We start from the raw sequence: 24,145 nt of genomic DNA on the forward strand, positions 1-24,145 counted from the left end.
GACTAGATGGGCCTTTGAGCAGCTCAGTTGGTAAAAGCATGGTGCTGATAATGCCAAGGTTGCAGGTTCAATCCCCGTATGGGACAACTGCGTATTCTGGGTTGGACTAGATGATCCCCAGGGTCCCTTCCACCTCTATGATTCTTCAATGACTTCTGTTTCCCCCCCCCCATCCCTCCCCATTTAGCAACCACCCAGCTTCGTTCAGCTGTTACAGCTCAAACCAACAAGCCAGCCTAGCAGAATGAAGCCAGCGCCATGATCAAACTCAAGACTGAAACGTTTTATTAAAAAGGTTCTTTAATTTTCTTCAGGAAAACCATCATACAAACAAATATCATGGGAAGAAAGGAAGGCTGTGTGTTTTCTTTAAGGCACAAAAGTGTTTTTGAGAGAGAAAAACGATCAGCACACCTACAGCAGTCATCAGAAGGTGCGTGCCTGCAGCAAATCATTGGCAAAAAAATGGCACAGTTGCAGCAACGGGCGAGGACATGGATTGCTCTTTGGAAATAATCAGTTAGCTGGCTCCTGTAAGCAGACAGACCCTCCAGCTAACAACTCTCTTGCTGAGTCTCTTAGTGAGGGGGGGCTATTTTATTGGGGGTGGGCTACTCTTCCCAGGGTAGCCTTGAGAGGCTGAATCGATCAGCATCAATGTGGCTGGGGGAAAATACAGAGAACTTTGCTATTGCAGAAGGAAATTGCAGAGAGTTGTACATATGACATTTCTGGGATCGGGGGGGGGGGAGAGAATACTTTAAAACATCGTTGTCCAAGGTGCGCTCTGGATTTGCGGCAGAAACTATGAGAAAACCCTCAAGTCGTTCGGGAGGAACGAGAACACAGGTTGCTTTGTCGCCAAAGTTTTTTTCCTCCCCTCCTAGACTGGTTTTTAGAAACCACGCTTCCTCTGGTGGGGAGGAAGACGTGGGGTTGGGGCTAAGTGGCGAAGACGGTTTTGTTCCCCAGCGCAGCAAAGGAAAGGGCCCAGTGTTCTTTGGACGGTTCAGGGGACGCCTCAATAAGGGGGAGGTGGAGAGGTCTTGGTAGCCACGTCTGGGTAGGGGCGTGGCGGCTCAGGGTGGTCGATGGGCTGGTACGAGCTGCGGTCCTGCCCGACGTTGAGGACACCTGTGCGGAAGGAAAGGGGAAAGCGACAGCTTTTAGCTTTCGGATGCAGCACCCAGGGTTCAAGGTGTTCCCAGCAGGAATCTAAGTGCTGGGATGAGCTGCAACTGGAGAGCTGTAAGTTTCCGATCCGTGAATTAAGACTATCACTTGCCTTTACAGCCCCCTATACCTTGCATCAATGGGACGTGGTTGGCACTGCAGGTTAAACCACAGAGCCTAGGACTTGCCAATCAGAAGGTCGGCGGTTCGAATCCCCGCGACAGGGTGAGCTCCCATTGCTCGGGCCCTGCTCCTGCCCACCTAGCAGTTCGAAAGCATGTCAAAGTGCAAGTAGATAAATAGGTACTGCTCTGGCGGGAAGGTAAACGGCGTTTTCGTGCGCTGCTCTGGTTCACCAGAAGCGGCTTAGTCATGCTGGCCACATGACCCGGAAGCTTGAACGCCGGCTCCCTCGGCCAGTAAAGTGAGATGAGTGCCGCAACCCCAGAGTCGGTCACGACTGGACCTAATGGTCAGGGGTCCCTTTACCTTTTATACCTTGCATCACAGCTCTGGCCGTTGGCCATGTTGGCTGGAGGGCTACTGTTTTTCCATCTCTGAACTAGACCATCACTTTTCCCTAGGGACCCACTGACCATGGCAGCTGTGGCTGATGGGAAGTGGAATCTCATCTCAAATGCCATCAATGAGCCAGACCATCACTTGCCTTTACTGCCCCTGCTTCCTTCTCAGTTCTGCCATCTTTTTTTTTATGCATGGCCAGGCAGCCTGGTTGATGGACAACAAATCCCATCCTTGTCCCTATTGGCCATGCTGGCTGATGGGAGTTGGCAGTCCAACCATGTTTGGAGAGTCACAAGTTCCCTTAGCCATTGCACTTCTTTGTCCATTGCCAGGGATCAATTTCCAAAATGCGGGATAGGTGCTTTGTGTCCAGGAAACCTTGCCTCTCAGGTGACACTTTTGGTTACTGTGAGCGACTAGGTGGGGAAGCACTCTGCACATGCTCTACCGCACCTTCTTCATGCAAAAACCCTAGAGTCCATTGGCCCAGTCTTTGCTGACTTTAAAAATAGTTTGGTAAACTCCAGGAGCTTGGGTCTATCTATGGAAAGGTAAAAAGTCAGGGCCCCCTTGACGGTTAAGTCCAGTCAAAGGCCACTATGGGGTGTGGCGCTCATCTCGCTTTCAGGCTGAGGGAGCCAGCATTTGTCCGCAGACAGCTTTCCGGGTCATGTGGCCAGCATGCGGACAGGACACCGTGACGGAAACCAGAGCGCACGGAAATGCCGTTTACCTTCCTGCCACAGCAGCACCTACCGTATTTTTCGCTCTATAAGACGCACCCAACCATAAGACGCACCTAGTTTTTAGAGGAGGAAAACAAGAAAGCAATGCAAAGCCTCTTGAGTGAAGAGGGAGGAACGCTCCCACTGCGCTCATGAGGCTTTGCGTGGCTATCCCTGAAGCCAGAAGAGCAAGAGGGATCGCTGCGCACCAATCCCTCTTGCTCTTCTGGCTTCAGCGATAGCATTCGCTCCATAAAATGAGGACACATTTCCCCATACTTTTTAGGAGGGGGAAAGTGCGTCTTATAGAGCAAAAAAAACACACCGGTATTTATCTATTTGCACTGGTGTGCTTTCAAACTGCTGGGTTGGCAGGAGCTGGGACAGAGCAACGGGAGCTCACCCAGTCGTGGGGATTCAAACCGCCGACCTTCTGACTGGCAAGCCCAAAAGGCTCAGTGGTTGAGACCACAGCGCCACCCCCGTCCCTAGGGTCTATATATGATGGAGCTGTTGACCACCAAAGCTAAACTAAGCCTCCCAAACCAGAGACAGTCTACCTCTAAAGGCCAGCTTTTAGAACAGGGGCAGGCACCTGTGACCTTCTGAATGTTGCTGAACTTCCAACACCCATCAGCCAGAATGATGCTGGAATCCAGCAAAATTTGGAGGGATGCAGGTTTCTCATCCATTAAAAGAGAGCAGAGTTGTGATGCAGGCAGCCTGGGCCAATGAAGGCACATGGCAGTAATGGAGTTACAACAGAGGCAGCTAGGGGGAAGTAAAGGCAAGTGATGGTCTTTGGGCCTGAGGAAGAATCTGTAGACCTCCAGCCTCCATTAACCCCCAGGCAGGGATTATGGGAGTTCATGTAGTTCATGTGTAGTTCAGCAACCATGAGGGGCAAGTGTTCACCACCCCTGAAATGGCAGGGGAGACACCATGACAGACATATGCCCCACTTGTGTGATTTCTAGTCACTGATAGCAACAGGACACTGGATTAGGTAGGCCTTTAATAAGATTTCTGTTTTCGTTAGGTTTCAATTCAAGTGTTGCTTTGTTTAAATGTGTAAAATATCACAGTGTTTCTTGAGGCTTAAATCATTCTAAAGAAAATTAAGTTATTCTGGTCAATGAAAGTTGAGCCTCCATGTTCAGAGGCAATCTCTCCCCGGATATCAGGTGCTGTTGACAAACAAAATGGCATTGAATGCAGCCCCCCCAAAAAAAAACCCCATCTGGTTCAGTGTTGGGGAAAAGATTGAGCCCATTATAGTCGTCAGAGCTCATTTCATATTAAATTAAAATCTCTCAGAAGCACACTTTGGAAATTCATTATTATTATTTTTTACTAAAGAGTTGCATGGCAAGAGATGGAGGAGTCTGAACTCAGCAATTCAGTGGGAGTAAGGCCCACTGAACACAGTGGAAATGGTTTGTGAGTAGACAAATTGCCAGCCCGTGCATTTTGCTCAGAAGTAAGCATCACTGAGTTCAGCTTACATTCAGGTAAATGTACATAGGATCACCGAGCCTTCCTCAAGAGATATATATAGAAAGCATGCTGTCCAAATACAATAACTCATTTTTACATGAGATGGGTTGTAGCCAACATTAGTTGAATTCAGAGTAGACCCACTGAAATTAATGACTACAACTTAGGCCCATTAATATGAATGTGTGTCCTCTTAGTAGAACTAAGTAGAGATCCGCACCATATATTCAAAGCATACCCAAAGCACATGACTTTCACCCAAAGAAGCCTGGGAAGTGTAGTTCTGTGAGGGGGAAACTACAGTTCCCAGGATTCTCTGGGGAGATGTGTGTGCTTTTTTCATTGCATTTATATCCCACATTTACCTAAGAGGAACTCAAGGTGCCACACGTGGTTCACCTTCCCACCCTCATTTAATTGTTAAAGACATTTTTTATTTAAAAAAAAAGTTTTTTATTAAAGCTTTTTCATAATACAATAACCACTGCACTAAACTGGCTCTCACCAGTGTGCGATGGATGTGTTTAGAATTTGTGGTGTACCTCTGACTTTAGTTTGATATTATATATGTGTGTATGATTATTTCAGGCGGTCTTTGTGGTTAAGACTTGTGTTTCCTCCTAATATACCCACTGACCCCATTCCCTGCAGTTTGCAAAACAGGCCCAGAAGCAGAAGGGTCCAAATATGGCTCAGAAAGGACACTGCTATCAACAAAATGATGGTTGAAAAGCATGAATTGGCACTAATAAGCTGACATCAACACTCTTTGCTTCTTTGAAGAGACAATGTGCTCTGGTCTATCCGACCGACACCTTTATTTGAGTCCCAAAAGGTCGTCCCCCTCATAAAAAAAACCCCCCAAAAAACACAACAGAGAAATTCCACCATAAAAGGTGAACCAGTCCTTACAGATCCCCAAAATGTTCTTACAAATCAGGAGCAGGAAACCGAAGAGCTAAAGGTACCCCACATCTGTTTTAAATAAATTCCTCTTTTTTGCAGAATACAGATATGGAGGACACCTTTCTGAAAAGGAGGGTGTCACGGATTTGCACCAGGGGACAAGGACATAAATAAAAAGGCTGCACAGAGCAAGCTGACAGGATTTTATTCCCTTCTCCGCTGAATACTGTGATCATTGAAGATTAATTCTCTCATCGCAGCTGGGGGATACCTGAACCCAACCAGTGCAAGTAAAAACAGCCATTGTTGCAAGAACCTTGGCCCTAAGCTGATTCCGGAGAGATATATGGCTTCCCTCTTGGAATTGTAGCTTGCTAAAGGGAATCAAATAAGTTTTTTTTTTAATTAAGAACTTCAAAAGCCACGACAGTTTCTACACTAGGAGTAGCTGACAGGTGATGTCAGGACTCCCAAATCCCATCAGCCCCAGCCAGCATGGCCAGAGGTCAAGGGATGATGGGAGTTGTAGTCCAACATCTAGAAAACACCACATGGGCTACCCCTGTGCTTACACTTCTGTTGCCAAGGCTACACACCCTCATATCAAAGGGCCCATTTTACAGAACAATTCTTCATATCAACAGACCTCTAGTGCCTTAAGGGCGGCCATCTTGCTCTCAGAGTTATTCTTCCTATCAAAAGGCCTCTATTGCCTTATGGGCGGCCATTTTGCTCTCCAAGATATTCTTCACGTCAAAAGGCCTCTACTGCCTTAAGGGTGGCCATTTTGCTCTCAGACAAATCCCTCATGTCAAAAGGCCTCTACTGCCTTATGGGCGGCCATTTTGCTCTCCAATATATTCTTCATGTCAAAAGGCCTCTACTGCCTTAAGGGCGGCCACTTTGCTCTCAGGCAAATTCCTCATGTCAAAAGGCCCCTATTGCCTTATGGGCGGCCATCTTGCTTTCAGGCAAATTCCTCATGTTAAAAGGCCTCTACTGCCTTATGGGCAGCCATTTTGCTCTCCAATATATTCTTCAGGTCAAAAGGCCTCTACTGCCTTAAGGGTGGCCATCTTGCTCTCGGACAAATTCCTCATGTTCAAAGGCCTCTACTGCCTTAAGGGCGGCCATTTTGCTCTCCAAGATACTCTTCATGTCAAAAGGCCTCTATTGCCTCAAGGGCAGCCATCTTGCTCTCAGAGACCTTCTCTCCTCACATTTGTTGACCTTCATTAAAAAGTGTTCTTAAAAGCTTCCAGGAGGAAGATGGAGGCTAATGCCTGTCTCCAAATGAGCAGAGATGCATACAAAGGCAAGAAAACTTGAAGGAAGGCATTTCAGTAATGGCAAAGGAGGGATAAAGCAGTGGAGTCAATACCATCCTGGGCAGAGTATCGCTCTGACGAAGCCTCCCAGTCTGCAAGGGAAAAGAAATCAAACAGAGGGAGAAAAGGATGCACGACTTAAGAAGGAAGATGAACGAGAAGCTGACAAGAGAGAAAAAAGAAGGGGGCGGAAGTTTGGCTACGATCGGCAGGGCCAAAGAACATGGTGGGCCACATGGGAGAGGACATGAGGGCCGGGACCGTCCACAGAGGACCAAAACCCAGGCGACTGAGCGATGGCCGCCTACCTAGGTTGAAGGCATACTCTCCTCCACGTTCCCGGTACATCTGGTAGGCAAAGAAGCAAGACAAGGGCTTGAGGAGGAGGCTGAAGATGGCCATGCCGGCGCTGAAGCGGGTGGTGTCAGGCAGCGAAGACGACTGAGGGTAATACAGGCTGAAGTGGATTATGTCCGTCAGGATCGTCAGCAGAAGTCCAGTGAGGAACTGGAAGGAGAGAAAGGGGTACAAGACACCGCTCATCCCTCCCTTCATTCAACTATAGCCTATAAAGCCAAGGATGGTGATCATCTGTGGCCTCTCCAGTTGCGATGGAGGCAGACGGGGGCAGTGAAGGCAAGCGTTTCTGAACTACAACTCCCATTAGTCCCAGCCAGCATGGCCGACCACAGGTTGCCCAACTCTCCATGAACAAAGGACCACAGAGGACCACAGGTTGCCCAACTCTCCATGAACAAAGATGGAGGTCACCAGGGGCAGTGAAGGCAAGTGATGGTTGCCTTTCTGAACTACCACTCCCATCAGTCCCAGCCAGCATGGCCAACTGTCCAGAATGATGGGAAGCGGAGTTCAAACACAGACGGAGGGTTCACAGGTTGCCCAGCTCTCCATGAAGAAAAGGCATTGTTGTGATGGAGGTCGCCGGGGGCAGTAAAGGCAAGTAAGGGTCTATTTCAGGGACAGAGGACCAACTGATATAGCCTATAAACCAGGGAACCTGCAGTTCTCCAGATGTCGTTCGACTCATCAGCCCCAGCTGACATGGTTCAACAGCCAAGGATAGTGGCAGTTTGTGGTTCAACAACAAGTAGAGGACAACCCATTTCTGGTATACAGTGGACGTTCAGGTTGTGAACATGATCCATGCGAGATGCACGTTCACAACCCGCAGCGGCACATCTGCGCACGTGCAGATTGTGATTCGGCGCTTCTGTGCATGCGCAAAGCGCGATTTAGCACTTCTGCGCATGCGCAACCAACGAAACCTGGGAGTAACCTGTTGCAGTACTTCTCGATTTTGGCGGGTGCGTAACCCGAAAAAACGCAACCTGAAGCGGCTATAACCTGAGGTATGACTGTATAGTGGTACCTTGGGTTACATATGCTTCAGGTTACATACACTTCAGGTTACAGACTCCACTAACTCATAAATAGTACCTTGGGTTACATATGCTTCAGGTTACATACACTTCAGGTTACAGACTCCACTAACTCATAAATAGTACCTCGGGTTAAGAACTTTGTTTCAGGATGAGAACAGAAATCATGCTCCGGCAGTGCGGTGGCAGCAGGAGGCCCCATTAGCTAAAGTGGTGCTTCAGGTTAAGAACAGTTTCAGGTTAAGAACAGACCTCCGGAACGAATTAAGTACTTAACCCGAGGTACCACTGTATACCGATAGCAGGCTCATTCTCTGAGTGCCAAAAAAACAATCGTGCATGCACAAGAAGGCTATCAGCAGGCGTGGAGGCATTCAACGGTTTGCAGAAGCACAACCCGCATCTCAAAATCCCCCCGTGCAACATTTCCAAGCACTGCAAAGCCAGGGCACTTGGGAACAGGCAGCGCCTCCAGATCCCTTTTGCTGTAAAGGGGGTTGGGGAGAGATGTGAAACTGGAAGGAGTGGAATGGAGTCTCCTGAAATGAGGGTACAGTTGCCTGGCAGGCAGCCTGAATAAAAAGATTCTAGGCAGCAAGGCTTTGTTACAGGTCCTAATTGTACCATGGTGACCAGCCCACCTCTCATAGGCATGTTAAAACTAGGGACATCCACCTTGAAATCAACAAATCCACCAAAATCCTTTTTCATCAGGCAAATGTATTCGTAACATGGTGATTTGGGTGGGTTTTTTTAAACAACAACAACAACTTACCATGAGGATTGCATCAATAGAATCCCTTTGGGCTACTGCCCAGACGCCCAGGGCGAGAATGGTGAAGTTACCCCACGGGTAGGAAATTGGCAGCCAATTTGCCATGCAGCCCCTGTCCAGGGCAGAAGAGGATGAAGAGCAAAAGAAAGAAAATAAAAGAATGTAAGAAGAGCCTGCTGGATCTGGCCAATGGCCCATTTAGTCCAGCATCCTGTTTACACAATGGCCAACCGGATGTCTCAACAGGAAACCCAGAATCAGGATTCGAACACAAGAGCAGCTCCTGCCTCCTGCCCTTTCCAGCAACTGGTATTCAGAAGCATTGCTACCTCCAACTGTGGAGGCAGAGCAAAGCCACCCTGGCTAGTAGCCAGTGACAGCATGATTAAATCATTCCAAAAGCACTTAAAAACAACAACAGTATTCTTCAGCCAGCAAATGCACCTGGGTTACAAGGAGCATTTTCAAATTCTTCCTGAAAGTTAATAGGGATGGAGACAGGCACCCCTCACTAGGGAGGGTGTGCCACAAATGAATTAATCAACAGATTATCATAATTAAACACGGTATTACTAACTTACCATGTTGTCAGCAACCAGTGTACCAGGATGATAGCCTGCAGGTGGAAAGGAGAAAACAATGTAGTCTGATTATTAATCTCCCAAAATATCTAGATAGTGTTGTGCCATAGGAATTTATCGCAAGTTATAGCAGTATAAAATAATAGCATAAAAAGTTAGAAACAAGTTAAAAGCATAAGAGTTAAAAGCTAGTATCAGTAGAACATTGTGGGGGAAGTACTCTTAGTTGCCTACATCGGCCTGGCATAACAGAAAGGTTTTTAGCAGGCGTGGAAAGCTGGCACAGAAAGCGCACCTGGCTGAATCTCTAGTGGCAGAGAGTTCCACAGGACTGGGCCAATGGTACTAAAGGCTCGGTTACTCATTGTTGACAAATGAGCCTCACCAACTTGCAGAATGACAGCAACGCTCCTGCAGACAATCTTAGTGATCAAACCAGCATATGAGGGTTCAGGTGATCCTTGAATTATCATGGACCTAAGTTGTTCAGAGTTTGCAAATTACTGGAAGAATCTTGAACCTGGCTTGGCAGTAGATGGGCAGCCAGTGCTTTAACAAAGGCATCCCAAACTCCAACAAAAAGCTCCTGTCAGCAATCTCGACACAGTGTTGTGAACCAGACCCGAGGGCAGCCCCACACAGAGCGCATTGTAGTAATCTAGCCCCAAAGTTACCAGTGCACAGACTACAGTGGTCAGGCTATGTTTGCCAACCGAGTTTGCGCAGCGACTGGGGCGATGGAATAAAAACTTGCCTGCAATGTCTTTGCTTATCTTTTATTTTTAATCACTAATCAAACAGCTGCAACTCACCACTCTACACCAAACAAAGCATTTGGTCAACTTAAATACAGTTTTCAGAATAATCAATTACCCTATCACATCGCTGCATTCGGTGCAGCAGGTAAACTCCCCCTGCTAATTAGTTCAATTGTTAAGATACCTCAGGTGTGCTGTATTGGCAAGAGCTCACAGATGTGATGCCGTGCAGGTTATAAAACCCCATCGCTTACAACAAAATCTCAAGCATGCTGAAATGAGGGCCATAGACAATCTCAGGAACATCCCAGACATTATAATTAAAGAGTCAGACAAGGGTGGAGCTGTTGTCATCATGAACAAAACTGATGACATCCAGGAGGCTCACAGGCAACTCTCCAGTACTGCCTTTTACAAAAAACTGGACTCAGACCCCACACGGGAATACAAAAAAGAACTGAATAAGATTGTTAAAGAGCTACCCCCCCCATCCAAGAACAGATCCACTCAAACACACCAACAGAACCTTGACCAGGTACCTTCTATCTTCTACCCAAAATACACAAAGCAGGAAATCCAGGATGCCCCATCATCTCAGGTATTGGCACTATCACAGTAGGTGTTTCTGGATATATGGACTCTGTTAGAATTACAAACACACACCTCTGAGTAGCACCATTGACCACCTCAATATTAAGAAACCCCAACAGGCTATCCCATCCAAGAACGGCTGTAGTTGGCAAACCAGACAAAGTGGAAAAAGGCACTCTTAGCCACACACTTGGGCCTCTAGTGACAGTGATGTACAGTGGTACCTCGGTTTACATATGCTTCTGGTTACATACGCTTCAGGTTACAGACTCCGCTAACCCAGAAATAGTGCTTCAGGTTAAGAATTTTGCTTCAGGATGAGAACAGAAATTGTGTTCCGGTGGCGCAGCAGCAGCAGGAGGCCCCATTAGCTAAAGTGGTGCTTCGGGTTAAGTACAGTTTCAGGTTAAGTACGGACCTCCGGAAAGAATTAAGTACTTAACCCGAGGTACCACTGTATTCAGGAGTACCCTCAGCTTTAAGTAACTACAGTCCTACCTTGGAAGTCAAACGGTATCCGTTCCAAAGTCCGTTCGACTTCCAAAATTTTCGGAAACCAAAGCGCGGCTTCAGATTGGCTGCAGGGAGGTCCTGCAGTCAATCGGAAGCCGCAGAAGCCCAGTCGGACATTCAGCTTCCAAAAATAGTTCGCAAACTGGAACAGTCACTTCCGGGTTTGTGGTGTTCGGGAGCCAAAACGTTCAAGAAATAAGCTGTTTGAAAACCAGCCACTCTGAGAGCCACAGCTGAAGAGCAGATACCATACACTTTAATAAACTAATTTTATTTTATTTGGGGCTCTACGCAAGTTCTAAACAAGACCTGCTTGCTCAGTGATTTTGCAATGTCTGAAAGCAGCACCAAATGCATTCAAAACCCATTTCCTTCTTCCTGATATGAGGCAGCATGAAATAAAATTGCTGAAAAACTGGAAGCAGAAAACGTACAAGGGTGTTTGTGTTTTAGGAGCAACATGTCCTTTCTGAACTGCGATGACAAGAGAATTTGTTGTTGTTATTGACGCAACTGGGCAAACATCCCAGTCCAGAAATTTGTGTCAAGCATCCATTTTCCACAGCTTCCTTCCTATAGGATTCAGCCTAGGGTTTAAGACAATCCCGGGGGACAAAAATTTATAATTTGACACAATATTTGGACTGATTATTGAATAATATGTATAATTCAGAATATAAGATGTGGTTTGATTGGATTGTTAAAATGGAAAACTTAATAAATATCATTTATTCTTTTAAAAAAAAGAAAAAAAGAGAAAACCCAGGGGACGGCCTCTGTGCTGCAAAAACGACACAAAAGGCATTGCCAGAAGACCCACTGATTAAACCAACTGGAATGGCTTTCTAAAATTTGTTTTATGGGAGACAGATGGAGAAACCCAGGGTTGGTGTAGTGCAGGGGTCGGCAACATGCGGCCCATGGGCTGGATGCGGACCACAAAGACCGTTTTACCGGCCCACGAGTTGCCCCCAAACCGAACCGAGCCGCCCGCTAGGCGAGTCCCCGGAGCGCTGTGCTAAATCAGCACAGCACGGTGCGAGGACTCACTGAGCGGTGCCAGGATTCGTGTCTGCACACGCACAGATACTGGAAATCGTGTCTGCGCATGTCAAGACGCCCAAAATCATGTCTGTGCATGTCCAGATGCCCAAAATCGCTTCTGCGCAGGCACGGTTTTGGCATCTGGCAGGCGCAGAAGCAATTTCCAGTGCCGCGGACATGCGCAGACACGATTTCTGGCATTGCGCTGCACCAGTCCGGCCAATGGACGATCTCCATGGGAGTGATCCGGCCCATGGCCGTTAAACCTTGCCGACCCCTGGTGTAGTGGTTAGAGTTCTGGACTAGGACCTGGGAGTCTGGGGTTCAAATCCCCCACTCAGCCACATGACATTTACTGAGTGATCCTGGGCGGCTTGATGCCTCTCATAGCATAACCAGCCTCATAGATTTGTTGTGAGCTTTATAAAATAAGGAGGGGAGCAGGTGGAGAAAACCACCAATGCCTTTCCTGAGCTCCTTCGAGGAACAGTGGGATAGAAATTCATTAAATTTGTTTCTTTCATTGAACAAAATTTCTATACAGTGGTACCTCGGGTTAAGTACTTAATTCGTTCTGGAGGTCTGTTCTTAACCTGAAACTGTTCTTAACCTGAAGCACCACTTTAGCTAAAGGGGCCTCCTGCTGCTGCTGCGCTGCCGGAGCACGATTTCTGTTCTCATCCTGAAGCAAAGTTCTTAACCCGAAGTACTATTTCTGGGTTAGCAGAGTCTGTAACCTGAAGCGTATGTAACCTGAGGTACAGCACTTGATGGTGCAGCAAAACCTCTAAGCAGGTTACAAAGACATATTAAAATCATCAATAAAGAAACGGGTAAAGACAATGAAAAGCAGCTACAAATAATTGGAAGGGATTAAAACATGTCAGCATCTACCGTATTTTTTGCTCTGTAAGACTCACTTTTTCCCTTCCAAAAAGCAAGGGGAAATGTGTGTGCGTCTTAGGGAGCGAATACAAGCTGCACAGCTATCCCAGAAGCCAGAACAGCAAGAGGGATTGCTGCGCAGCGATCCCTCTTGCTGTTCTGGCTTCTGAGATTCAGAATATTATTTTTTCTTGTTTTCCTCCTCCAAAAACTAGGTGCGTCTTATAGAGCGAAAAATACGGTATGTGTCTGGATGCAATAACATGTAACATGTTTTAATAGACACATAAATGAAATGTAATAATAGATAAACAAAATCTTTCACCAGCTATGAGCCAAACAAAACCTCCACTGACAGGTGCAGTATACCTCTGAATGCCAGACGTTATGGGCATAGGCCCTCTCCCCACCCCCATTTGTGAGCTCTTCAGAGGCATTTGGTTAGCTGCAGTCACAAAAGAGGCTGCTGGATTTTTGGTGCGGTCCAGCAAAATAATTCTTAATATTCTTAGACGTGCCTCTGAGCATGTGAGAAGGACCCTTCCCTCCCTACCAAGCCTCTACCACCACATGCTTAAGATATTCGGTTGTCTCCCATGTTAGTCTTACTCAGGTTGATTAACTTCAATGGGTCTACTTTTGAGTAGAGCTTAGTTATATCCAACTAAATTGGATACAGCCCAATGTCTTGGCATATTAAAATAATGTACACGCAAATAATAAAATCCTTGAAAGTTTCTGGTCCAGTATAAGATTCAACGAGAGCCAATATTGACTGAAAAGTGGAGTAAAACATCATCTGTCAAAGGAATGGAAAAACAACAACAGACCACATATATAAGATATATGCAAAGGCCAGTGAAATGCCACTGGAGATTTGTCAATTTCCTGAACCAGTAACATGTCGCAATGCCGTTATCACTACGGTAATTCTCTTTAAAAAGCCCTAAGCAAACAGGGAAAATATAATTCTGTATATTAATCATTGAAACCGACAACGTTTAATATATTCAACGTCTAAGCTGACAGCTTTTTAAAAAATGTCCAATTATATTAAGCAGCAACGCTTCTGGGGACGGGGGTGTTTAGCCAATATGCAACAATCATTAAAAAAGACCTTGGCTAATTAAAAATCTGCCCCCCCCCCCCAGCCATCCACTCAATATGCAACATTCATTAAAAAGAACCTCAGCTAATTAAAAAAATTTGCTCCTCCCCAAGCTCTGTAAATGCCCTCGAGACCACCGCACGATTAACACCTAGACCCTCTGCAAACACAGCTGGACTTTTGACAAAATTAATTGCCCCCTTATGGCTTACAGAATGAAAAACTGGAAGGGGGCGGTGGTCTCTGCCCACAGGAACCTGGTAAACATTTTATAACCTTTGATGCATAATTGCTTGCGGGTTTGGGGGGTGTTTTTTGGTGCGAGGGGAGGGAAGGAAACTCTCACAAAAGCCAACGATTCATTACAAGGTATTAAGACTGGTTCCAAGGAGTCAGGAATAGCTGGGAGTTTTAGAATTCCTCAAGGCCTTCTTGATTTTTTCCCCTCTCCAAAACTCACAGAGTAGGATTTTGACAGCCTATTTGCAAATTGATCCATAAGCACACAGTGCCCCACACAACCTCTCCTTCAAGGCTGCGAGGGGGGCCCACTGATGAGATGCCAAAAAATGGAGATCAACTTTCAAGGCCACCACAAAGGCCTCTGTTTTATTCATTATTGGCCGCAGACCAAAGAAAAGAAGACCCATAAAAACCTCCATAAGACTCTTATGATCTCCCAGGAGCTGCCTTGTCTCTGACATCACAGCAGCTAAGCCAATAGCAGCTAGCTAGGGCACATCCTCACTTTTGACTTTCAGGTGTCTCTTGAAACTTTTTTTTTTTTAATGAAAACAGCCCTGTGAAATTTTATTTTTTAAAAAATAGTGAGTAGCTAGTCATTTTAATGGTTGTTTTGTGCTGCTCTTAATGCTTTAAAAACACACACTGATATTGCTGCAAGCTGTTCTAATATTTTGTTAGAGAGTTGTAATGGTTCTAGGGGTTGCTCGTGTGTAAGTTGTCGCCACTCCTGGCTAGGTTACCTGGGTGAACCCTTTCTGTCTGGACAGCCTCTCACCCGTGGCTGTTTCAATCGCTGGCAGAATCCGTCAGTGGGCGTTTCTTGAACTTCTTGCAGCAAAGTTCTTTTGACGCCAAGTCTCATCCTACTCTCCCTGCGCGGAAGTCTTCTGCGCAGGGAGGGTGTGGGCAGCGGAGGACCCGTGCTCTCCCCGCTGGTCTCCGGCGAGGAGTCCTGGAGCCTCCTCTCCAATTCCCCCATCTGCCCCCCTTCTCCACTGGTGTTACGCTGATTTCCTTCCCCAGCAGATGGGCTGCCTCTCTCCCTACTGGGACCCTCTCCGGCATCCCTCTGGAGCCTTCCCTCCGCCTCTGGCTCCGATGGCAGTTCCCTGACAAGGGTGGTACAGAAATACTTTTGTAAAGAAATAAACACCTGCTTGCCACTTCTCACCCTAGTGAGACCAGCAAATGAAGCTGACCAGTAGAACTTCAGGACCTTGATGCAGTACCACAAATATAAAAGAACAGGTATTTCACACTGCACCCAAGGAACAAAAATAAAAACCAGCACTTGAGGAAAGTTACTACTTCCATTAGTTATGCATCGGCAGATATGTTTTGCATTCTTTAAGGGAGCTCTTAAAAAGGCAGGTTTGCAAAGCAATCCGGATTACACATTTAGTTTCATTTTTAAGAAAACCCCAGAATGACAAGACCATGATTGGGCAAATCTGTGGAGCACAAAGACATCAGAGAGGACACACTGAGAGAAGTGAATGAATGATGTTTTCTTCCCAGCTCAGGAAATAGTGAAGTAATCACTGGTCATCATGTAAAAGGAATCCAACCTGAAACATCTGTTCTCTACCCTCTTTTTGGTTCTCTGTTTGCTCAATCGTTGCCATTTCCTTGTTCTCTTTCGCCTAGGTGATTGCTGTGAAATTCAAGAAAGGACACCACCACTAACTCTCAAAAATGTGCCAAGTGGTCCGGACAAGGATAGCCTAACTTCTGTTGTCTATGCTCTGGTAACCTCTAAATTAGATTACTGTAACTTTATGTGAGGCGGCCTCTGAACATGGTTTGGAAGTACTGTATCAGCTGGTGCAGAATTCGGCAGCCAAGTTGCTCACATAATGCCAATCGTGGCCTGACTGCACTGGCTGCCAATTACCGTATTTTTTGCTCTGTAATACTCACTTTTTCCCCTCCTAAAAAGTAAGGGGAAATCTATGTGCGTCTTATGGAGCAAATGCAGGCTGCGCAGCTATCCCAGAAGCCAGAACATCAAGAGGGATCGCTGCTTTCACTGCGTACCGATCCCTCTTGCTGTTCTGGCTTCTAAGATTCAGAATATTTTATTTCTTGTTTTCCTCCTCCAAAAACTAGGTACGTCTTGTGGTCTGGTGCATCTTATAGAGCGAAAAATACGGTAGTTTCTGGGTCCAGTTAAAAGTGTTTTGACTTATAAAGCCTTAAACAGCTCAGGACCACAATACCTCAAGGGCCGCCTCTCCCCATGTAAACTGACCTGGACCCTGTGATCATCATCTGAGGCCCTTCTTCCTCTGCGAGAGGTCCAGAGGGTGGCAACACGAGAACAGGGCCTTCTCTGCAGTGGCTCCCTGTTTGTGGAATGCTCTCCCCAGGGAGGCTCACCTGGTGCCTTCATTACATCTCTTTAGGTGCCAGGCGAAAATGTTTCTCTGGCCTTTTCTATGTGTCTATGGGAGGGGAGTTATTGATTTTGATTTTGTTTATTATGTATTCTATGTTTTTATTTTGTATTTTTATATTGGGAACTGTCCTGGGATCTTTGGATGAAGGGCAGTATACAAATGTAATAAATAAGAACAAAAGAAGAACAACTATATAATAAGTGCGCAAGTTTGATTTTCTCCTCTTCCCTCCCTAGTTTGTTTGTTTGTTTGTTTGTTTGTTTCTATATGTAGATTGCAAGCCTGCCTTGTCTTGACTGATTGTATGCAAGTCACGCTGGAAGCCTTTCTGGCTGCAAATGCTGGAAATAAACAAATGTGAGGATATTGAGATGTTAAAGAAAAACTTGGTTCCCTCTCATAATACTAGAATTTGGGACCATCCACTGAAGCTGAATGTTGGAAGACTCAGGGCAGATAAAAGAAAGACCTTATCTGCACAGCACAGAGTTAATCTATGGAACTCACTCCCACAGGAGGCAGTGACAGCTTTAAAAGGACTGCTTTAAAAGAGGATTGGACAAATTCATGGTAAAGGTAAAAAAGGTAAAGGTCCCCTGGATGATTAAGTCCATTCAAAGGCAACCATGGGGTTGCGGCGCTCATCTCGCTTTCAGGCTGAGGGAGCCGGCGTTTGTCCACAGACAGCTTTCCGGGTCATGTGGCCAGAGGACTAAACCGCTTCTGGCGCAACGCGACACCGTGATGGAAGCCAGAGCACACAGAAACGCCATTTACCTTCCTGACACAGTGGTACCTATTTATCTACTTGCACCGGTGTGCTTTTGAACTGCTTGGTTGGCAGAAGCTGAGACAGAGCACCCCGTCGCGGGGATTCGAACCACCGACCTTCCATTCGGCAAGCACAGGAGACGGCTACTGATGGCTACTGGTCCTGATGTCTACGCTCTGCCTCCTAGGGCTGCCAGCTTTGGTCAGGCAAAATACAGGATGGGTCAGAGGGTGGGGATTGGGGGGCACCCCCCCATAATACCAAATGCTCCACCTTCCCGTCTCCCTCGCCACCCTGGCCCCACTTTTCCCCTTGACTCACAAGGATGGGCAGGGGCCAGAGGTAGATGGCCAGTTCCCACTGGTGACTTGAACTGCAGCTCCAGCCTCTTGCCCATGCTGGCATCGGAAGAGACGTGAGTGCAGAGAGAGGAGGAGAGGTCAGGTCAGGTGAGGTCAGGGCGGTGAAGAGGGCCAAGCAGTGGCGGACTTCTGTCCCAAAACAGGGCAACCCCATCTTTCTAGGGACAGGTTCAGGTGGCAACCTTAGCCTCCAACGTCAGTACTGTAAATCTTCTGAAATTTCTGAATACCAATTGCTGGAAATCACAGGAGAGGAGAGTGGCCTGGAGTCCTGCTTCCAATTGGGGCATCTGGTTGTGCCACTGGTCTGATCCAGCAGTCTTCTGTTATCAGTAAGTCTTTGCTTAGGGGTCAGCAAGGTTTATCTTGCCTGGGCCGGATCGGTCCTGCAGAGATCCCTCTGTGGGCCAGAGAGAGAGAGAGAGCACGCCCACGATTTTCAGCATCTGTACAGATGCGATTTTCCGCACCGTAAAAACGAGTCCCCATGCCGCGCTGCGGCAGACTGGGCAACTTGGCTCCTGAGCCAGTCAAATGACCTCCGTGTGCTGCTTCCGGCCCATGGGCCTTAGGTTGCTGACCCCTGTCCTTGCTTATTTAACATTGGACACACACACACTGAGACTTCCCCAAAGAAAATATACAGTAACCCATTTTATCTAGCCTTGAGACAAAAAAAATCAGCTGCTTGGGAGTTTGCTGGCCGCCCTAGAAGAATGTAGCGGGCAGGCATGGATTTACGTAAAAGATAAGTTAAGAATTCCCTTGTTGGACTGAGCCAAAAAGCCCTGTAGACCAGCTTCCAGTTGTCAGCCAGAAATCACAAATGGGTCATAGAGATAAAAGCTCCTGTGTTGCTTTTTTTTCTGAAGCAACTGCTAATTCAGAGGTATACTGTCCCTGAAGAAGGAGGCTCCATCAGGTCAGCTTTGTTTCCTGGAGACAGAGGCACAACACTAGCAAGCATCTCTGCAAACGCTTGTCCACTTTGCTCATTGTCAGTCCCGGCGACTCATCAGGGGAAAATACTTTAATCTGCAGTTTAAAGCTGCAGTTGTACACAGCACCAACTTATCTGGGAGCAAGCAATTTACTTCTGAGTACATATTACAGGGCTACTGCACCTTTAATGGCAACAGGAAACAACTATTAAGGGTGCACGAGCTCCATCCTCTGGTGTACCTCAACATCCTAGTTTCAACCCCCTGATTCATGCAAAAAGGGTTGCCTCTTCAGGAGCAGACTTTGGATCTCAGGAAGCGTCTGGCACAGCTTTCTTCTCTCAAAATCTCCTAAAAAGAATGCTGCGGGGGTTTTAGGATTTGCCACGTAAGAAAATCACACCAACCCCACTGTCTTGGGGATCCCCCCATAAAAGGGGGAGATATATAAGCAAACTCTGCTTAGACATGTGTGTGTGTGAGAGAGAGAGAGGAGGGTTGGGAGAGAGGGAAAGAAAATCTGTTTCTAGTAGCACTTGCATTTTAATAATTAACCAAACCAATCATAGCACAGAACCTTTGATTTGCAAGGCTGCCGAAAAACAAAGCAGTTTTAAATTCCGTCTCACAATGCCCTCCCCAAGTTAAGAGCCATGCTCTCGCTCTCTAAATTTCAACAGGCACTATCCACTTAGAAACTTTATCTGCACAATTGTGAGTAGACACAGAGAAGCAAAGCCCACTCTCCCTGCAGCTGGAAAGCTAACACATCAAGGAAGAGGACCCGTGCTCAGAAATCATCCTGATGAGCTAGGTTTCTACATATAGAGTACTCTACGGAAGTGGGGGACATTAATAAAGGACATCTCCCATTATGTGCATTTTGCTAACCAGATAAATCAGCTCAGCGGGCAGGCACGCTGAGAGGCCTAGGGACGCATCTGATATTGGTGCTGTGTAATAAGATCACCTTCAGCATGACCTTGTAAGGTAGGCCACCGTCACCTCCATTTGACAGAAAGAAAAAACCAGGCTCAGAAGCTACTCAAAGCCAAATAGCAAGTCTGCAGCAAATTAAGACGGCATTCGAACTCATGCCTGACAACTTCAGCTTCTTATATCACACCAAACTATGGTTTGGATATTTAAATGATGGCACAGCACACACGTCAGCAACACAGACCTGGCATGTGGCCCTCGGGGGGGGTTCAGAGCAGCCCCCTGGGCGCCCAAGTGGTACTTTCCATGTGCCTCTTGCAATCACCAGCCGCAGCCTCCAGCCACTGCCCCTGGCATGCGGCCCTCAACTGCCCATCCATCATTGCAAGTGGCCCTCGAGGGACGTTGCCCGCCCCCAATATAGCATAATGTACAAAGCTGCTCAACCCAAGCCTACAATCAACTGTTAAATCAGAACAACCACCTGTGGTCTGAAGTTGGTTTTGCAAACCACTGTTCCTGCTAACTGTGGTTTGCTGCAACCCAATTGTGTGCAGGGGGGGTAATTTTTGCAGCCGCTGCTCTGCCTCATAAGGCCACTGCACCTTAGAACTGGCAGAGCCAAGCAGGCAGAAGAGGAGAGCTAACTAGTGCCTGTAAACAATGGTTTCTTTATAATACTATAATAATAATAATAATAATAATTATTATTATTATTATTATTATTATTATTTAATTATTATTATTTATACTCTGCCCATGTGGCTGGGTTTCCCCAACCACTCTAGGTGGCTTCCAACAAAATATTAAAAATACAATAAAACATCAAACATTTAAAACTTCCCTAAACAGGGCTGCCTTCAGATGTCTTCTAAAAGTCAGGTAGTTGTTTATTTCCTTGACATCTGATGGGAGGGCGTTCCACAGGGCGGGTGCCAGCACCAAGAAGGCCCTCTGCCTGGTTCCCTGTAACCCCGCTTCTTGCAGAGAGGGAACCGCCAGAAGGCCCGGGTCCCCTTCAAAGGTAGCCCCACGTAGAGCTCATTGCAGTAGTCCAAGTGGGAGATAACCAGAACATGCATCACTCTGGTGAGACACTCTTGTTTGTATCTCTGGAAGTGCAAACCATGATGGGGGGGGGGGGTTAGTTCCAGTCTACTGTTAGATAAATACCATTTGAGATACTGTACCAGATGTCATTTGAGATACCAGGCAAAAGGACAGAAGCAGGATAATTTTTGATATTGTTGCAAAAACGTATTGAATGTGAATGAAAATAGGAATGCAAATGGAATTGGAGGGTGTGCTGCTTTTACTAGAAAGATTTTTACCTCGTTATTTCAAGGGTGTACTCAGTATCTACAAAAACCCAGGGACATAAAGCAAAAACAAGGTAGCATTAGAACCTTGTAGGCCTTTTCCCACCTGCCCTGCGAGATCGGGGCCCTGACTGACTCCAGCTACAAAAACTGAGGCTGCTGAACAGACTCTTGGGCTGGAGTAAGGCTTAGGGGGAGTTTGTTGCTGTTATTTATATTATTTTTTGTCTCTTTATTTTAGATCTTATGATTATTTATGTGGAAATTGTTCAATTTTGATGTGTATTTTTTACGTTTATTGTTTATGACTACTTCTGTTACATCTGTAATGATGTATTTTTTCATGCTATAAGCCGCCTTGAGCAGGGTTTGAACTATGGAAAGGCGACATACAAATAAAATGATGTATGTATGTTAACCCAAACTAAGAACAGAACCTTTAACGTGATCAGATCGTCATGTGATGACCTCCAAACTTAACAACAAGCATTGCAGGTTTTGGTTTCCCCTAGAGCTGACGGTCTAGGCCAGAGACAGCAATAAAAACTGCCACTAACAGGAATTTTGTGGGTCATGGCCGAGTGTGGATTTCGACATATTGGAGGACAGTGTTTTGCATCACATGGGGTGTCGGGGTGGGGAGGAGTTCCTTGGGGGAGGCTGAAATATCTGAACGGTTGTCACATGGAAGACGGAGGAAGCTCGTTTTCTGCTGCTCCAGAGACTAGGACGTGAACCAATGGATTCAAATGGCAAGTAAGGCAATCCCAACTAAATATCTGGAAGAACTTTCTGGTGGTGAGAGCTGTTTGACAGTGGAAGAGACTCCCTCGGAAGGTGGTAGTAGACTCTCCTTCCTTGATGCTATAAAGCAGTCTGATTACATCAGCCCAGGTGAAGGGGCAGAAAAAAATTCAAAGGGGAACAAGAGTCATGGAGCTGCCCAGAGCGGCTGAGGCAACCCAGTCAGATGGGCAGGGTAAAGGTAAAGGGACCCCTGACCGTTAGGTCCAGTCGTGACCAACTCTGGGGTTGCGGCACTCATCTCGCTTTAATGGCCCAGGGAGCCGGCATACAGCTTCCGGGTCATGTGGCCAGCATGACTAATCCGCTTCTGGCGATCCAGAGCAGCGCACGGAAACGCCGTTTACCTTCCCGCCAGAGTGGTACCTATTTATCTACTTGCACTTTGACGTGCTTTCAAACTGCTAGGTTGGCAGGAGCAGGGACCGAGCAACGGGAGCTCACCCCGTCGTGGGGATTCGAACCGCCGACCTTCTGGTCATCAAGTCCTAGGCTCTGTAGTTTACCCCACAGCACCACCATGGGCAGGGTACAAATAGATTATTATTATTATTATTATTATTATGGAGTGCATGTTTAGAGAGCCAGTGCACAAACGTTGCACATGGATGGACATTCAGTACCCAAAACCCGGATGCAATGGAAAAGCAGGGAACAATCCCTGCTCTCAATCCCAGTCACACCCTCCCCTTCCAGAAATGCACTATCCATTCCTCGCTTACTTATCTTTCACAAGGAATAGAATAGAAGAGGTTCAAAGCGTGTTTTACAAACCATTGCCCGTAACAAAGAATATGCGTCACAAGGAAACTTCCCAGGCTGCCAAATATACAAGTTGCCCCGGGTGCTTCTCCTTACTAGCGTTGCCAACTTACCAAAACCATGTTCTCGGGCTCACACGCCCGGTCCGCGGGGCAGCGTGGTGCAGGAGTTAGAATGTCAGTCTCAGTCCTGGGTTCGAATGACAACTTGGCCATGAAGCTCACTGGGTGACGTTGGGCCAGTCACTTACTCTCAGCCTAGGCCTACCTCGCAGGCTTGTTGTGGGGATTAACCATGCCAACCACCTTGCGCTCCATGGCTCAAAAGGTGGGATAGAAATGCAAGCAAGCAGTGCATCCCCCAGCCTCGTATCTGGACACCAGCCCATCTTTGACACACCCACTGCCCCCACCCAGCCCCACAGTCCTTTCTCTTGCACCCCCGCACACACCTGCCTCCTACTCCGTTGCCAACTGCCCCCAGGTACCAGGCCTTGCGCCCTCCCTTACGCACGAGCCCCTCTCCCAAGGGAAAACCCCTTGCGCCATCGCGCCTCGCACCTCCTCCTACCCCGCTCGCTTTCCTCTCCTGCGCCTACCTTCAGGTTCACCGCGGGCACTTCCATGACGCCCCGCCAGCCGCCCCAGCGCAGCGTTCGCGCCGCGCCGCTTCTGGCTCCCAAATTCGACTTGGCATCACTTCTTCGCCTTCCGTTTTTCCCTTCCCGACCGGGCTCCGCCCCGTCCAGCCCTGCCGAAGACCCGTGACTCCCTCCAGGCGGAGAAGGAGGGAGGGAGAGGCTCCGCCTTCGGCAACAGGGCAGCGCCAAAGCCCGGCCAGCTCCAGGAACCGGAGCCGATCCGGAGTGGCGCCCCTTTTGGCCACCGCCGCTCTCTGGCTCAGAGCAAAGCCACCTCGTGGTATACGACAGTGCCGGATTTAGTACAGTAGTACCTTGCCAGCAAGGAGTACAACAAGGCTGTATATTGTCTCCCTGCTTATTTAACTTATATGCAGAATTCATCATGTGAAAGACTGGGCAGGATGAATCCCTAGCCGGAATTAAGATTGCCGGAAGAAATATAAACAATCTATTTTTTTTATAATAATATTTTATTAAGTTTTACAGAAAATTAACAATCAACAAAAATCTTAAGAAAAAACAACAAACATCAAAAATACAGACAAAACAGAAAAATGAAAAACAGAAAAAGAAAATTTAGCATAAAAAAGAGAGACTCTCTTTCAAGTTAATAACCTTCCAAACCTTATTTTCCTTACTTCCACCCGCCTTCCTTTCTTGTATTCCACTTTAGAAGTTAGTTCAGCAAGGTCATTAATTCACTTTCATCCTTTATCCCTCCCTTTATACTCTTATTTAACTTAATCACTCGAACCCCATCATTTCATTTTCAGTGCCCTCAGCATTCATAAATCTTACAATATTTTTGTAGATAAACTGAACTTCTTCCAATCCTCTTCCACCTGCTCTTCTCCTTGATCTCGGATTCTGCCGGTCATTTCTGCCAGTTCCATATACTGTAGTCTATTACGTACTTGCATCTGCCATTCTTCCAGGGTGGGTAAATCTTGTGTCTTCCAGTGCTTTGCAATGAGAATTCTTGCTGCTGCTGTAGCATACATAAAAAAAGTTCTATCCTTCTTTGGCACCAATTGGCCGACCATGCCCAGGAGAAAGGCCTCTGGTTTCTTCAGAAAAGTATACTTAAATACCTTTTTCAATTCATTGTATATCATTTCCCAGAACGCCTTAATCCTCGGGCACGTCCAC

The 24,145-nt window shown here is 46.8% G+C and overlaps 1 protein-coding gene and 1 long non-coding RNA gene across 2 annotated transcripts; one reads left to right on the top strand and one right to left on the bottom strand.

The window, feature by feature from the left end:
- Positions 1 to 282: 282 nt before the first annotated feature.
- AGTRAP (angiotensin II receptor associated protein) lies at positions 283 to 23,108 on the bottom strand. The gene is made up of 5 exons (XM_081923923.1): positions 22,952 to 23,108; positions 8,911 to 8,945; positions 8,330 to 8,441; positions 6,463 to 6,661; positions 283 to 1,134 (listed from the first exon to the last, which is right to left on the bottom strand). The coding sequence occupies exons 1-5, from the start codon at positions 22,976 to 22,978 to the stop codon at positions 1,022 to 1,024; spliced, it is 486 nt and encodes a 161-aa protein (XP_081780049.1). The 5' UTR covers positions 22,979 to 23,108; the 3' UTR covers positions 283 to 1,021.
- Positions 4,368 to 6,150, top strand: LOC309377057. The gene is made up of 2 exons (XR_014171415.1): positions 4,368 to 5,760; positions 5,993 to 6,150. It is a non-coding gene; the product is annotated as an uncharacterized lncRNA (long non-coding RNA).
- Positions 23,109 to 24,145: the final 1,037 nt, after the last annotated feature.

Source organism: Podarcis melisellensis (assembly GCF_964234715.1).
Source record: "Podarcis melisellensis genome assembly, chromosome: 8".
In the NCBI taxonomy this organism is placed as follows: Eukaryota; Metazoa; Chordata; class Lepidosauria; order Squamata; family Lacertidae; genus Podarcis; species Podarcis melisellensis.